The 16,564-nt window shown below is 30.9% G+C and overlaps 1 protein-coding gene across 9 annotated transcripts in view; it reads right to left on the bottom strand.

Moving 5' to 3' along the window:
- LOC145671106 (voltage-gated inwardly rectifying potassium channel KCNH6-like) overlaps positions 1–16,564 on the bottom strand; it is a 754,568-nt gene that overhangs the window by 34,730 nt on the left and 703,274 nt on the right. For 7 of the 9 annotated variants that reach the window (XM_081739884.1, XM_081739879.1, XM_081739878.1 and 4 more), the window contains one exon: positions 12,702–12,842. The exons of the other annotated variants lie outside the window; for them this stretch is intronic. In XM_081739884.1, the coding sequence (XP_081596010.1) occupies positions 12,702–12,842 (141 nt within the window). The remainder of the gene's footprint in view (positions 1–12,701; positions 12,843–16,564) is intronic. 9 annotated transcript variants of the gene reach the window in all.

Genomic DNA, 16,564 nt, shown 5'->3' with positions numbered 1-16,564 from the left:
TGCATTCATAAAATGATAAAATATTATTTAAAAAAGGTACTAGCGTTTAATCTGTTCTATCAAAATTCAGCTGTGAGTATTAGTTCTTCCTCTGAACTTACTCGTAATTGTTATGGTGTAGTCTAGTCGATATATCTATTATAGGAAGAGAATTTGTTCATAATATTTCCATCCCGTATTCCGCATGAAGAAATAAGAGATGTCTCTGAAGCGTGCACTGTTAATAACAGTATGCTTTATGAATCACATTAAAATATTGACGGTAGAAAATGAGCAGTTTCTGAATGGGTTGATAGGCGAAATCATATGTGTGAGAAAAAAAGTCTACTCAAACGAATTGTAATCTATTATATAAAATTGAGTTTTAAGTCTTGATTTTGGTGAGAAAAATCTCATAAAGAGGATTAAAAACTGCAACAACAGATTGCAATATGTACAGTAAAGAAATAATCAAGTTTTTCTTCATATTCCTATATTCTTCTTACACATTTGTAAAAAAAAAAATGCATTTAAGCGTTCGTTTCCTCCAATTACAAACTTGACAATACAGTGTGTAACTGTACAGTTTATATCATATGTATTTGTCCATTTGTAATCATCAACAACACTTCTCTGGAAACAATATTCTAAGTCATATCCGGTCTGTGTGTAGAGTACTCCTCTTGATCTGATTCATAGTAGACTTCACCACTAAATAATATGGAAAATACTACAAAATGACGTCAATTGTACCAATAACTTCAGCAAGTCTCAGAAGTTAAAGGTTCTACATCGGGTTTTTCTCCAGGACTTTCAAGCTCGAGAGGGGAAGATTTAAGAGTGAATTAAATAGGTTATATATCATAATTATAAAATAAAGTTGTTTTACTACAACTTATCTAATGAAAGAACCAAATGGTTGTTGCCGCTCTGATGGTAAAAGGCCTGATGGCATGACCTTGGTACCGTGGAAAAATGGAAAAGCACTAGTGTGGGATTTCACATGTTCCGATACGTTTGCTCCTTCCAACTTATCCCATTCTTCAATTCAGGCAGGTCTCGTCGCCGCTCACAGAGAATCAGACAAAAGACTAAAATACTCAAACCTATTGGACAAGTATTGGTTTGTAACAGTAGCAATAGAAACCAGTGGGTCTTGGGGTCACGAAGGATCTAATTTCATTAATGAAGTTGGTCATCGAATAGCAATCAAAACTGGTGACCCCCGAGCTACTGCATTCCTTTTCCAACGTATCAGCATCGCCATCCAGCGCGGGAATGTGTCATCGATCTTAGGCACATTACCTCCTGGTAAAGAACTGGACGAGATTTTTCTTCTATAACACACAATAAGACGGAAGTAGAGACATCCTAGGAGGCTGACAACCACTTTGACTGTGTTCATGAAGAATGTTTTGAATCCAGTTTGGATAAATATAAATTCTTAGAAGTTATGGCTAATACCGGTAAATTTGGGAGTGGTAGCAACATTATCTACATATTTTACTTTGTTGCTCAAAATCATTAAAGACCCGAAAGATATTGTTGTTAAGCTGTCCGATGTTTATTTTGGAACAAATATGCTTTAATTAATGTTGAAAAATGTATTTATCATTAGTTTGAGTAAAAAGTTCCTATCTACGTAGATAAAGAAAGAAAAAAAAACTTATCTAATAAGATAACAATTTAAGGTTTCAGACACGTGTAAAAGGGAATTTCAAATTGAAATGTGATAGTATATAAGATAATCATTTACGTATATGGTATTTCATTTGATGCCATTTATTTTTCTAGAAGTGAATCATATAACCTGAGGATCTAGACAGAACACAGAAAAATAATTTATCTGTCCTTCGATTATACACTGCAACTTTCAGTAAATTTGGATGATTGAAAATTATTCCAATGGATATTATGCACTTGGAAATCTTATAGTGAACTGAGAAAGAACGCATGTGAAAAACACGATAATCATTCATAATGGTAGAATGGACTTTACATTTCTCAATGGATGCTACCTGTGGAACCCTTGAGGAAAGCAGCATTCTTGAAAATGAAATGAAATCTGTAAGTTTTACGCCCCACTGCTATGCCGGCTAGGCTAAAGGAGATAGTGATGATGAGAAATGAAAGAAATGGTGGAATGAAGAAAGTGGAAGGAAACGGCAGAATCCCGAGAAAATCCAATTCACATGGTGTTTGTCCACCACGAAGCTCACTTGACGCGAGTTGGGATAAAACCAAGGACCCCAAACACCAAAGGCAAACGCTCCTCCACTGAGTCACCGCGGTCCCTAGCAGGTTTCTTTCCGTGTATAATGGAGTGAAATGATGTTTACCTAACAGTTACTAATTTCAAGAATTTAGGAAGAAATTACACGTCCTTAGAAGGAATGTAGATCTTTCGCTTCGGGACTCTACTTAGTGTGGCGTGTACTCCATAGCCACAAATTTGTATGGAAATTCGAAAAAGAAATCATCTCATTCTTATAGGGCTCGATCCAATAAATTTCCAAAAGGATCCAGACCCATGTTTGATATGAATGAGCTGTAAGCAAACTGTAAACAACCACCCTCCCCCACCATGTCCTTTCAGCCGTTACAATAACAGCAAATAAGAACAATGACAAACAAGTTTTTCTTCGGGAGTGATTTCGTCCTAAACCCTTCTTCAGAGTTTTCCAATTATCTATGGTCCCGCCATTTCTACAAGAGGGCTGTCCAGAAAGTGCCAGACGTTTTGGCCTAACGCGGCAGTGGACAGGGCTAGAGTAGCCATCTTGGTGTTAGAACGTTGCCACATTCAGTACGCATCCAACTATGGTAGCGAGAAAACTGTGGCCTCTTACTGTGCTTTCTGTGACGTGTTACAATGTGCGCTGCAATAAAAAATCCCACCTCTTGTGAAACGCTTCTATGATTAGATTTTTGTTGGCAGAAAACCATAAGCCAATTCAAATCCACCGACAACTGTGTGAGGTGTACGAACATGGAATAATGAGTGAAGTCAAAGTGGGGCACGTCTGCACATGGCCAAGCGTAAACAAGAGCTCTTGGATGGTTTTGGATGGGAGGTGTTCGATCGCCCACCATACAGCCCGGATTTGGTGCTGAGCGGCTACCATCTCTTCCCAGCGATGAAGACATAGCTCGCTAAATAACGATTTGATACTGACGCCGAACTGCATGTCGGTGTAAGCCAATGGTTGAAATCGCAGACGGCAGCTTTCTACCTCGATGTATTGAAAAACTTGTGGCACGGAACGATAAGTGCCTTAATTTGCATGACGATTATATGCAAAAATAGTTTAAGAGTGTGAATTTCAAATGTATATAATACAGTTTGGTTTGCTCATTCTTTATTTCAAAACATTAGTTACTTTCTGGACAGCCTTCGTATATATATATATATATATATATATATATATATATATATATAGATAGATAGATAGATAGATAGATAGATAGATATTACGGCATCAAAGACCTCCCTGCCATGAAAGTGATAGGTGGTGATAAGAAACTAAAAGAGGAGAACCGATCGCGTATGCTACTATGATGAATTAATTATACATTCACTCGTACGGAAGCTGCCCTCACTCTGACTTAGCACACAAACCCGTCGCTCTAGCTGCTAATAAAAGTACATTGTTATAACTAGTACACAGACAAATACAATTCACAGGAATATATCCGGCATCTTTCATACTTACTCTAAGATACTGAACATAAATGTATTCTTAATAGAATGATCCTTAAATCCAATATTGAAAAGTAATTGCTTCTACCATATTACATGTTAAGTACAACTAATTCAAGTCATTCATATGATACTTCTACAAGAATAAAGTAATTTGGTCAACAAATAATCAGAATATATTTTAAAATAAAGAAGCTGAAAAAAAAAGAAAAATCAAATTACAAATCACCTTCATTTGCAGCGATTCAGCAGCGAATTCTTGGTACGATTCTCTTTCTTTTTATATATATGAAAAAAAAACAAACTTTTATTGAACATTTTCTAATAACATGCAAACTGCTATTCGACGAGTATTTTAGTCTGTCTAACTACAAAGAGCATATGTGCATAGATATTTTCTGTTGTATTGTTCTAATATATTCATTCCATGTTTTCAAAATAAAAATTTTCTTTTGGATTAATGACAACTACTTAGAGAAAAAGTGCAACATTTCAAATCACTACTTATTTTGTGCTTTTAGAAGTACCAATGTAATTATAATATAGAATAGAATACAATGTGATGTTTTGAAACTTTTTGAGCTACTTATCAGGAAAAAAAGAAATTCTGCAAGAAAGCTCGTAATTGAGGAAGCATGTTATAAGGATGCATATAACATAGGGTAACAATAGAAAAAAAAAGGAGGAAAAGTTACAAACAGTTTAGCAATAAATTTCCGTTATTGATAGTTACTGTAATTACCTAAAACAGGGTGTCTGAAAATTAGTTGGTCAAATACTTACTATACACATTGCTTTAGTATTTTATAAGTCTCTTTTCTATAAGAAAGCATAGTTCCTAAAACATCGATTTCTTAGATTTTGCATCTAATACAGGTAGTTGGATTGAAATTGGCATTTGAACAAGAAAAACGTAACTTTTTTTTTTTTTTTTTTTTTTAGAAAAAAATAATAATTTCTTTTAAATACAAATATTTGTTTTAAATACTCTCTACTTACACCAACATTTTATTATACAAATCTCCAATTGATAATTCTGTGAAAACATTTTTACAAACAAGGAAGAATTGTCCACAAAATATTTGTGTTATTGCTTCCAAACTTTTTTATATTTTGGCTGAAATATTCTATCTTGACTACTTATTAGTGTAATTTTCTATTGTGGAACACGTAAGAAATTGACGAATATTTACTTGTATATTTATCTTTTAACGATATACATTGGATGGTTTTACAGTGAAAACAGTCTCCTCTTTTAGGGATTTCAACATTTATTATTAAATTTTTAGTAATGGATATTGTATGTGTTTGTTTAGATTTATTAATTGCATGCAAAAATATCTTTATTATGTTGTTATATAATGTTTAAGCTATAGCTTGAGTATTTACTATAAAGGAAAATGAAAAAAGAACTTGAAGATATTTTATCTCCTACTAAATACTACAATGATCTACAAACTAGAGATTCTTGCGTTTCGTCGACTTCTCGTGAAGTCTCAATTTATAAACTTGTTGCATTCTAACATAAACTATTGACTAACTTGGATCATTATATCCCGTAATTTATTTTTAATAGGTCATCCTATTATGGCCCAAATTTTTCATTATTGTATACACTGATAAAATTTAAACTTGATCAACATTTACTTCCTAATATTTGGTAATTTTTGCAGGTATTGATTAGTGTAAAAAAAAAATCATATTTAATTTATAGAATGTCATGATATAAAGAAGTACCCACAATAGGTCTCTTCGATAATGATCTTTCTCAGAATGTTTTGTCAGTTAACATTTCTATCTATCACTGACTATTAGGTTCAGTCTTTTAATCTACGCTAGGTCATAATAATATATATTTGATGACTTGGATTATCTTCAGCACTTTACATCAATTATTAATAATATAATATAGCGAATAAGACTGGTCAATATTGGAGGCACTAAATCCTTCGACTAAAATAATAAGAAAACGTCATACAAAAAAATCATCGGAGAAATAGATCATATTGTGGCCAGTTAACTCTGGACAAAATGAACGATATAGCCATAAGCAGAAAGTGCTGTAGAAGAATAAGTTCCAATTTTATCGAGCCCAGGTTGATATGGAAAAGCGATTGAGTAATTCTATGGCGAAAAGTAAATAAATAAAGTACAAAAATATTCTTATAGAAACATATTTTCAATCAATTTTTATTTTCGTTTAGTGTTCCGTTTTCATCTCCGAGGTTATGTGATACATATAATACGGATCCGAACCACATGAGTTCCCACCGCCAATCGAATCCAACCCAAGTCTCTCGCGTCGAAATTTTATCAGTTACATTTGCAAACAATTAACTTTCTACAAAGAAAGGCTACGTTGCTATTTTCTAGTATAATTGTAATATTGTAATGTGCTAAACTTCTTTATAATTTTATCCTAAAACTTGTCTAAAATATATATGTATTAGAATTTTTTTCTTTTCCTTTTTGAGGTTGGAAAAAGAATAAATTGTAGTTTTACTTTTCATTTGCGTCCTTGAATTGTGTAAAAGGTTTTGTATTGGATATAGTGATTTTGTTATTTAAGGGTCCTGATGTGTTAGTATATTTTTGTAGTGCACTCTCCTGTTATTTTCGTCTGAGCATATTCGATATTGTATTTGTCGTATTTACATAGATTATATTGTATTTGTGTACACTTGATTTCATATTTGCATCTTGGAAGTAATTTTGTGAAATAACAATGTGTTCTCTGCTTAGTACTCGTATTTTAAAATTTATCGCACAGTTTTTTACTCCAAAGTCATTATTTCCAAGGTAAAATGACTTGCCAAGTTGAATTTAGAGTGTTATTAACAAATAAATAAATAAATAAATAAATAAAATGACCTCGGCTATTTTTATCGTAAGAAAACATCAAGACATTGACTCGTATTATTTCGAGCACGAAATTTATAGAAGCAGGATTTTAATTTCTGGGCAGTAGTAATACTTCAATTACAATTTTCATTTTTCTTTAAACAAATTATATCTTGTTTAATAGATAACATACTATGTTCTGTTGACATTACATAGAAATTATTAATTTACTAGTCTTATCTCAAAATTAATACGTGAATAATTAAAATTTTCAATTAGCCCTTCCACTGTAGTATGAGTGATTAATTTTCATATATCTCTAATGTTTACTTTATATACATCATATCACAGAAGCTAAGAAATATAAATAAATAAAAATAACATGACTATGAATGATTTAAAGTATATGATACCAATTAAAACTTTCCACCAATTAAAAAGTACTTTTATTATCACTTTTAAAAGAAGTCATTGCATTCCAAAAACAACATCATTGGTCTTTAACGGAAATCTCTATTAACGCCAGAGTAGTAGTATTATTTTAGAATAATTTCTGTATTTTATGTACACTACACACATTAAACTTCTTCATGTAAAAAATAAATCACATATATAGGCACGTTACGTGTTTTTTCTTTCTTGCCATTGCATTTGATGGCGAAATAGAGGTGCCTTATCTTCTGCTGCTAATTTATCTTTTCGTATGTTGGTAATCCCTTTCTGATGTAAAGAAAACTCATAATTCAGTTTTTCATAGTCCACTTTCATGTGTGCTCTCGAGAAGCTGTTGAGAATTTGGTAGCCAGTAATCCCACCAATATTTCTACGATTACTTTAAGAACAACACTGATCTTTGTGAACTAATTTGACAATTGTGAATTTTATTATCTTATAGGGACATTTTAAGCTATTGACAATATTATGAATTGGCATGGTGATGTTCAATTACGAAGCTTATTTTAAACGCTTTTTTAATTTCGACAAAGTGCATATTTTGATGTAAAAATTTCTTGATATTTTGGAGAAAGGGTTCTGTGCATTGCAACATTGACTCTTCATTCAGATTCACTGTTTAATTAATTACAATAAAGTTTGCTGCAGATCAATTCTGCTTATTTTGTATCTGTTGAAATAGCTACTTGAAATCTCTTACAATTTATCCATGCAACTGTACTCCACCTTTGCTTTATACTCTAATATAAACGCTCTCCTACGAACAAGAATACAAAGTGGAACACTTCGGAGAATTTCCGAGAACTTGTCACTATAGATAGTTTGAGAAATATAAATAACAAACAATTCTCTCAATCATCTAATTATTACTATTAATGAAATTATGTTAAATATTAAATAGTAAAAATATGAAACTGGGACAAAGATTGATACGGTTCTCCAGTATACCGTACAAGTATGCTAACTACCATACTTAAGAGACAAAAATTAATATTTGGTTATAAAACTGAGCAATAACAGGAAGAAACAAAACAAATGAACGAATGGACATAGAACTGAGTAATGACAGAAAGAGACAAAATAAATGAATATATGGATATAGAACTGAGTAATAACAGAAAGAAACAAAACAAACTAATATATGCATATACGGCCGAGTAATGATACAAAGAAACAAATTAACATAAAATGAATTGGAGAAAGAACATTTTGAAATTTTTAAAATTTGTTTTTTTCATTTTTTAAAAACTATTAACTCAAATTATTTTACTCCTATTTTCAAGTGGGTTGAAAGGACAAAACTCTATGTAAACTATATTTGTGAATTGATTTTCTTTGTCTTTTTTGTGAATTCACCGAAGTAATATAAACAACTAACTTCAAAATACGATCTGAATTCAAGATAGGATTATTCTTACAAGCGAGAAAGCTTTCATCCCTTTCTACTTTTTCCTTCCTCCACTATTTTATGAAGTACCTAATGAAAGTTCTTATACTGTTGTTTCTTTTGTGTTGTGTATTTACCCATTTCCTGGTATAATATATAAATGCCTCAATGAAGTATAATGTGTAAATTGTTGAGGCATTTATTCTACTAATTCAAAAACTCTAAGTTGAAGTATATTTCTCAAAAGCAAAAAGTGGCTGATCTAGGAAAGAACAAGGTTACATACTAGCACAATAAGCTGGAAACCTGGTTTCGATTCTCGGCCCAACTACACATTTATTCTTTTAGAAATTTAACTTTCTGTTATTTTATTTATTTAGTCATTTATTTTAAAGGCAAACCCTCTTTGTCTGTGTATATTAATGCATATGAATATATAATACTTTGGAATTTGCCCATAATCCCTTTTCGTAAATATATCTTTTTTCATTTCTTTAATAAGTATTCACTTTTTGATTTTTATATCAAAAGATTCAATATATTTCAATAAAAAATTTCTTGTAGGCCTTATATCTAGAGAACAACATACAGTGTAGCCAAACTCAAACTATCAGTTCTCAATCAAAAATTTTCTTGTAGGTATTATATCTGGAGAACTACATATAGTGTAGCCAAACGCAAACTATTAGTTAATTCAGTATGATGTGCTTATTCCGTAGAAAATACGAAAACTCGATTTAGGGGCCGTTCAAAAATTTTGTGGCTTCTGATCCAGAAACTAATTATTGGCCAAGATCGCAATCTTTTGATCAATTTTTGTTTTTTTAAATTTTCTTGTTTTAAAATAGAGTTATTTTGTAGAACAATACGAAGATGTAAATGACATAGAGGAAAAGAAAGTACACATAATTTGGAGGAGGGAAGACCCAGCTAAATGGCTAAAGTACTTCGATAAACAAAACAAAACAAAATAAATATAAAATCAGCTTCCCCTTCCACTTATTGAGCTAGGTAATTATAACAAAACTAAATCAAGGACCAAATAAATAAGGTAATTTCTTTCTTTTAATTATTGTAATACGAATACAAATAAGTACATTGAGATTTAACGGTTTATTGATATATTAACTATAAATACCATTAGATGTAATTCAATTTTCCTAATCGGTATAGGTTTTTGACAATATTTTAGGTTCTTCTGAATTATAAAATGATTTAACGATTTATTTCCTTAGAAATCATAAAACAGTATATGTTTATAATTGAGTTCACTGTTTCATTATTTTCATATTAGGAAATACCTCTCAATAGAATAACTATATGACGGATCTATTAGAAATACTTCGAAAATTAAGCTAATTGTTTTAATTGTATAATCTCCAATTATTAAATTTTATTTTAACAAATGAGTTTTTGCAAAGCAAGGAGAATTGTAAATTGGCTATAAATATTTTCATTCTTCAAGGGAACACGCTAAGATTGATAGCGTGTCTCATCTTCAGTTGCGCCTAATAATTAATCTTTTGCCTTATATATATATATATATATATATATATATATATATATATATATATACAGTGTGTTTGAAAAAGAACTCCCTAGTTTTAATGTGCCCTAGAATATGTACAAAGTGACATACACTATTCTAGTTTGTGGTGTTTGATTCATCAACTCTCCAAGTTTGGCTCCTTTGCAGTTGGCAGGTCTGCTTGACCTTGAGACGGCATCAGTGCTGTTTTTTTTTTTTCTTCTGTTTCCTCAGTTCAGTCTAGGCAGGTGTGCAGTGCAGAGCAACTCAGCAACAATGTGTACTCCGCAACAGAAAGCGTAGTGTGTTATTTGGCTTGTGAAAACTGAGTTAGTTATAACAACGCAACGTAATTTTAGACGTCAGTATGGTGGTGAACTACCTACAGCAAAAACTATCCGTCATTGATTAAAGTCTTTCAAGGAAACCGGTAGTGTTTTAAAAGCAAAATCACCAGGTAGATCGAGAACTTCTGAAGATGTTGAACAGATCCATGTTTCTTGTGTTCGGAGCCCGAAGAAGTCATTGGCCAGACGTAGTCTACAATTAGGAGTGCCTAAAGGTACTGTGTATGATGTTGTGCGTGAAAGACTTAAGTTGCGCGCCTACAAATTGCAACTGTTACATGAAATTAAACCTACTGATAAAATCGAAAGGTATGAGTTTGCTGCTGACTTTCTACACAGAATGGATGATGATGTCATTTAAAAAAAAAAAAAAAAAAAGATTCTCTTTTCTGATAAGGCTATATTTCATGTCAGTGTAACAGTTAATCGTCATAACTGCAGAATTTGGGGGGGGGGGGGAGGGCGGAGCATCCACATGAAGTTACTCAGCATCAACGTGACTCTCCCAAACTTAATGTCTGGCGCGGTTTGATGAAAGATCGTGTGATTGGTCCTTTCATTTTTGTAGAAAAAACAATAAACGGGGACGTTTACTATGACATGCTGACAGAGTACGTCTTTCCCCAAATGGACGATATTGAGGCGGAAAAGGGGCTTGTGTTTTTCCAACAAGATGGCGCCCCATCTCATTACAGTAACCATGTGCGTGCAGCTCTTGACACTCGCTTTCCAGGAAGGTGGATAGGCAGGGCTGGCCCAATACTTTGGCCACCACGAGTCCCAGACTTAACCCCACTGGACTTTTTCTTTTAGGACCACATAAAAAATGTTGTGTACAGTGAAAAGATCAGAGACATCAATCATTTACGGGAAAGAATCGTCGCGGCGGTTGGGACAATTACACCTAAAATGTTGGTGAATACGTGGCGAGAAGTGGAATATCGTCTCGACATGTGCAGGGCCACAAGTTGATCCCACGTTGAAGTCTACCAACATTAAACAAAACTTGAAGGCATTTTCTTTCATGATATGTACTCATTGATGTAAGTTTTCAGTCATTTCCCAATTAAATTTATACTTAAAACTAGGGAGTTCTTTTTAAACAATCTGTATATATATTCAAAATTATGTAATTATAGCACTTTCTAAAGATTAACTAATATTGTATATATCCAATAAAAAGCAGTTTTACATTTTATTTTTATTACTAAAATTTAGACTTACTAGATCGAATTATACTGTACATTTTAAGACTGTTTTAGAACAATTTATCCATGAAAATACCTGAATAACAGAACATCTATACACGTAGTTATGAAATTTAATTTAATATACAATTGCAACATTAATAACTTTTTATGGTTTTTTTCTTAACAAATATTTTGTCACATCATGGTGGCAAAATTGTAGAACATAGTTTATGTGCAATGAGTCGCAGAGTTAATCACAAGCGATGTGGTGTTCTGACAATATTCATGTTTTTGATTCGAATTTCTTATCAATATTAACTTTTTCATTTTACTAACTCTTTTGTTATCATTCGTCTTCTGTAGTTTACATAGTATTATCATGAACGTTAGCCTAAATATACCTTTTACTGCGTACGTTCCAACATTTTTTGACAGAACTATATAATGTTAAAAAAATAACAAGGTGAATAGATAAATAATTAATCAATTAATCAAGTGGTAATGAAAATGATATATTGATATATTTCTGGTAAGAAATTAAAAATAAGATGATTGATAAAAATTGTCATATTGACTTTTCTATTTGAATTAACAATAATAATAATAAAATTAAAATGAAATGGTATTTTTCAGTTTAATGTTTCACAATTATACCCTCTGTGCTCAAGGAGATGGTGAATTTTTAATGAAAGTAAATGAATAATTGATGTCATGAGTGTGTAGGAGGAAATGGAAGAAGCCCGAGAAAACCCACGGATACGATGTTGTCCAAATAATAATAATAATAATAATAATAATAATAATAATAATAATAATAATAATAATAATAATAATAATAATAATAACACAAAATATATGTATTTACTGTATTTTGTATTATTCTTGGCGCACTAGTGGCTGTTAAGTTGTTGTTGCCAATAAATTGTTAATTATTATTATTATTATTATTATTATTATTATTATTATTATTATTATTATTATTATTATTATTATTATTATTATTATTATTATTATTGAAAACGAAATATGACAGAAGGTCATTTGCTTTGGTGCTTAAACCTAACACAGCTCTTACAGCTGATAGCAATGCAATCCTTACAGCGTTAGGACACCATTTCCAAACACCCTGTGCAACTAAAAGAATACCACTCAGATTAGGAAATTTTAGGAAAAAAAGTAATTTTTTAAAAAAAGGAACAAACTTTTATCACAGCACACACACACAAATAAAAGCTTACTGCTAGAAATACGTCTAGGTATTCTAGCAAGGACATACTTGGAGCTTCATGCTGGAGCAAAGGAACGCTTGGATTGTAGCAGTGGATCGTTACTGAAGGGGAACTCGTCAAGCTCTTCTTTTTGCTCGATCCAAGAGTAACAACAGTATGGGCCTGCTTGTTCAAGTTTGATATTGCACCTACAAGGCAACAATCAAAACAAATGCTTCACTGCCACGCCAAATGATACTAAGCTTACATTGTACAATAGAAACAACAAGCGTTAGTTCATTAAATACCTTTTACAGCAATACAATAAAAAAAATGAAGTTTTACAAAAGGCAACTAAAATAAAACGTTTTAAATCATGCATTATAATACACTATCTATTTTTTTAATGTTTATTTTTCTTATTTATATTATATATATGTATATATACCACCTGCAACAATGTTACAACATTGTACGAAAGCATGATATACAGCACATTTGGGAAGACATCTTGTTTTTCTTTTTTTAGCAGTTTAGCATGCATACCACACTCATCACACGATGTTACAGTATTACAACATAGGTTTTTCACAGACAAACGGAGCTTCGAATTTCGTAACTTACTCTTTAGGTCTCGTTATCTGCAGGGCGTTAAAATTTGTAATTATTCTTTGAAGCATTTTCTTAGCATTCTTGAAATTCTAATTACTTTTATTTACTCTAAAAAATTGTATTTATTCAGTTTATCTATAATGTTATAAAGGGTTTTAGAAAGAATAATAAATATTTTCAGTAAGTGGTAGTGTCGATTATTCTGATCAAAGTAGATTCTATGAATATGTAGTCAATTTTTAACATGGTCGTACATTCAGCGTTTAGAAGGCTGTGTTGGCATTTACTTGAATATGTATGTTGAAAACTAAGGTGAACTAAATATCCGTTAGAGACAAGTTAGGCCAGTTAGACAACTTTAAGATGGGTGGACAGCACGTTGTCTCTCATTATTCTGAATTTCTATACCAAGACGTGTTACATCTTAATTCAAATTGCTCAACTGCTTCATAACTTTAGGTCAACACCAGCACGTAGATCTTCTACCGTGAATTGATCCTGAGATCACGTGTACAAAAGACTAGCAGAACATATATTAAAAAAATATAAATAATTCAGAAACAAATAAAAAAACTGAAGCACAAAATCATTGTTAGAAAGACAGAATATTTTTGAAAATTATTTCAAAAAACGATAATTTCTAACATTATGTCTATAAAAGTGCAATCTATTACGATCGATAAAGACTACATTTGTTGTGTTAAACAAATAATTATATAATAGCCGTTTTTCTGAATTTTCTGCAAAGAAAATTCCCACTATAGTTGTAGGAAGATCCCTTAGCTATAATGGTTGGCATTTCATTTCAACATGACAAAGTTTTGCACATTACTAACTGGTCAGATGATATGATATTTAATATGAAGTCTTCCTTGAACATTAGATCACATATTTGAATTTTGTCTTACGCAAATAACAAAGAAATACAAATACAGTCCCTTGTAGCCACAATCGTTTACAAATACAAACTTTTAGCGTCAGAACACCCTGTCTATAAGAACTGGCCAAATTTTTAAGACATCCTTTTAACTCAGAATAATTGATAGTGCAACTTTCATAAATCTTTATTAGTTCTTCTAAAACACCATATATTTGTGGAATCTATTTATAACTGAAATGCTCATGCAATACAAGACATTTAATGTACACTATTCAATAATATCCGAGAGTCGAAAATAAGAATGTGTGTGCACAGGGACGCTACAGGGAAGAGATTGTGCATAAAAAATGTAATTAAAAAAAGTAATTAACTTTTTCAATAATTATCAATAAACTATTAGGATATTTTAAATTTTAAATGTAAAGAACTATTAAAAGTATTGTAATCTACGGAAAGTTATGTAGGAAAAAAATCATAACATTACATTTTTTTTTTTCAAATTACTGGAAGAAAAGGCGTCACGTAAGAATCAATCTGAAGTTGATTGATACTTTTTCAGTGTCCAAATTTCTATTATATTAATGTTAATATTATTAATAATAATCTAGCAGTAAATAATAAAAATATGAAACTGAAGTGTCTTTAAAACTAAATACAAGTAAGTACTGAAATAATGTTTTTTTCAAATTTTCCGCAAACACACTTTTTAAAAAATAGTTTTGTTTTTATGATTTCCCCATTACCCAAAATTTAAATTTAAAAGTAGTGTTCAACTCTAGCAACGCAATTAAGCCCAGTGCAATGCAATCACTGATTGTAACATTGCAGATATTACGACTATCGACTTTCATATCTATATAAATAAATATTGATTTGTAACTAACTATTGTGATGACTTCCTGGATCAACTATAACATATTTTAATTTCAATATAGCATATTATATCATATATAGTTATATATTCAGAGATAAAATATATTCTGGAACAAAGTATAGTATTCTAGTCAGAAGATCAAGCAAAAGTGTTTTTATCATACCAAGTGGAAATCTGTTTCGATTTGGATCTAGGGTCTTAGTGATGTGTAAAAGAATAAATATTAAGGTTTCGTAGTACTAGCACTAATGGCTTTAAAAGATACGATTTTAGAAAATGATTTTTAGAGAAAATTATACTTGTATTGGTAAGTATTTCGTAATTCAAAATGTTGGGACTGCTGCACTAAGGTTCTATTTCCCCTTCATATTCTCATATTTTCATACATTTATTAGCACTTTCATGATGATTATATAAAGTTCAGACACTAAAATATACTTTCAGAGAAATTATCATGAATATTTTATTTAATTACAATGATCCTTTCACTAAATGTTGCTGTTAGCATCTTAGGAGTAGTATGATAACATCAGACTCTCAATATTTATTACAACATACGACTCATAGTTAACCCACATCATTTTCAAACTCTAAAAGAGAAAATAAGAGTTAAAACTAACAAAATGTTAATGTTAAGAGGTTAAAAAAGGCGCTAATGGGGAATAAGAGATAGTCTAGATGAGCTCTAGATAATTGTCTTAAGACCAAAGTAGAAAAGTATCTATCTACAAGATTCTGGTGTGAGAACTGAAAATCAAGTTAAAAATTGTTATAAGAAATGTGAACATGGTTCTTGACTAACAATGCACAGTCAAATACATAATTAACATTGATATTAGTTAAATTTAAAACAAACAAATTGTTAAATTAAATAAAGATGGAAATTAAACAATAGAATCACATTGTAATAAACATTGAGAATGTTAATATACTCCTAAGATTACTAGGATCAAAATTAATGAAACAACCATCAGTGGTGAAAAATAAATGAAATATACAAAATGTACGAACTTTTTTGAAAATAAATATGTCTATTCAGTATTCATACTCTAAATGAACTCCATCGTTCACTGTTATCTTGAAATTTTTCAAGCGAAATGAATGAGGACAAACATTTGTATACCAGTTCCCATAAGAACAGCTAGGATTATAAAATCTATAAAAAATTGATTCACTGTGACTATCTTGAAGGTATACGAAAATATACTGACAATCAATACTAAAAGCCAAATTTTTAATCTACAATAAAAAGCAATCTAAGATCCAAGAAGATATTTTCAGAAGAAAATGTTATATATAAATTTTACAGTGGCGAAAAATAATGCTAAGTCAATCGCATTATCATGAGAATAATATTAAATAATGTCATTTGACGTAAGAAAGGAGTAAAATGAATATACTAAAAAAAGAAAATAAAAGATGAATCCAATTTTTAGATCCCCATGCAAAGCCAAGTTTTCTACACTAAAGAGCTGTTTAATAGAAAATGCATTATCTAATATAATGATTGTCAAAATGCAATTATTACATGCCAAACAATAACAAAATTTACCTTTGAGAGACAG

The sequence above is a fragment of the Thermobia domestica genome, chromosome 15 (assembly GCF_964235325.1).
Source record: "Thermobia domestica chromosome 15, izTheDome1.hap1.1, whole genome shotgun sequence".
NCBI lineage: Eukaryota > Metazoa > Arthropoda > Insecta > Zygentoma > Lepismatidae > Thermobia > Thermobia domestica.
The sequence above is the reverse complement of the archived record's forward strand: the minus strand, read 5'-3'. Positions and strand labels throughout refer to the sequence as shown.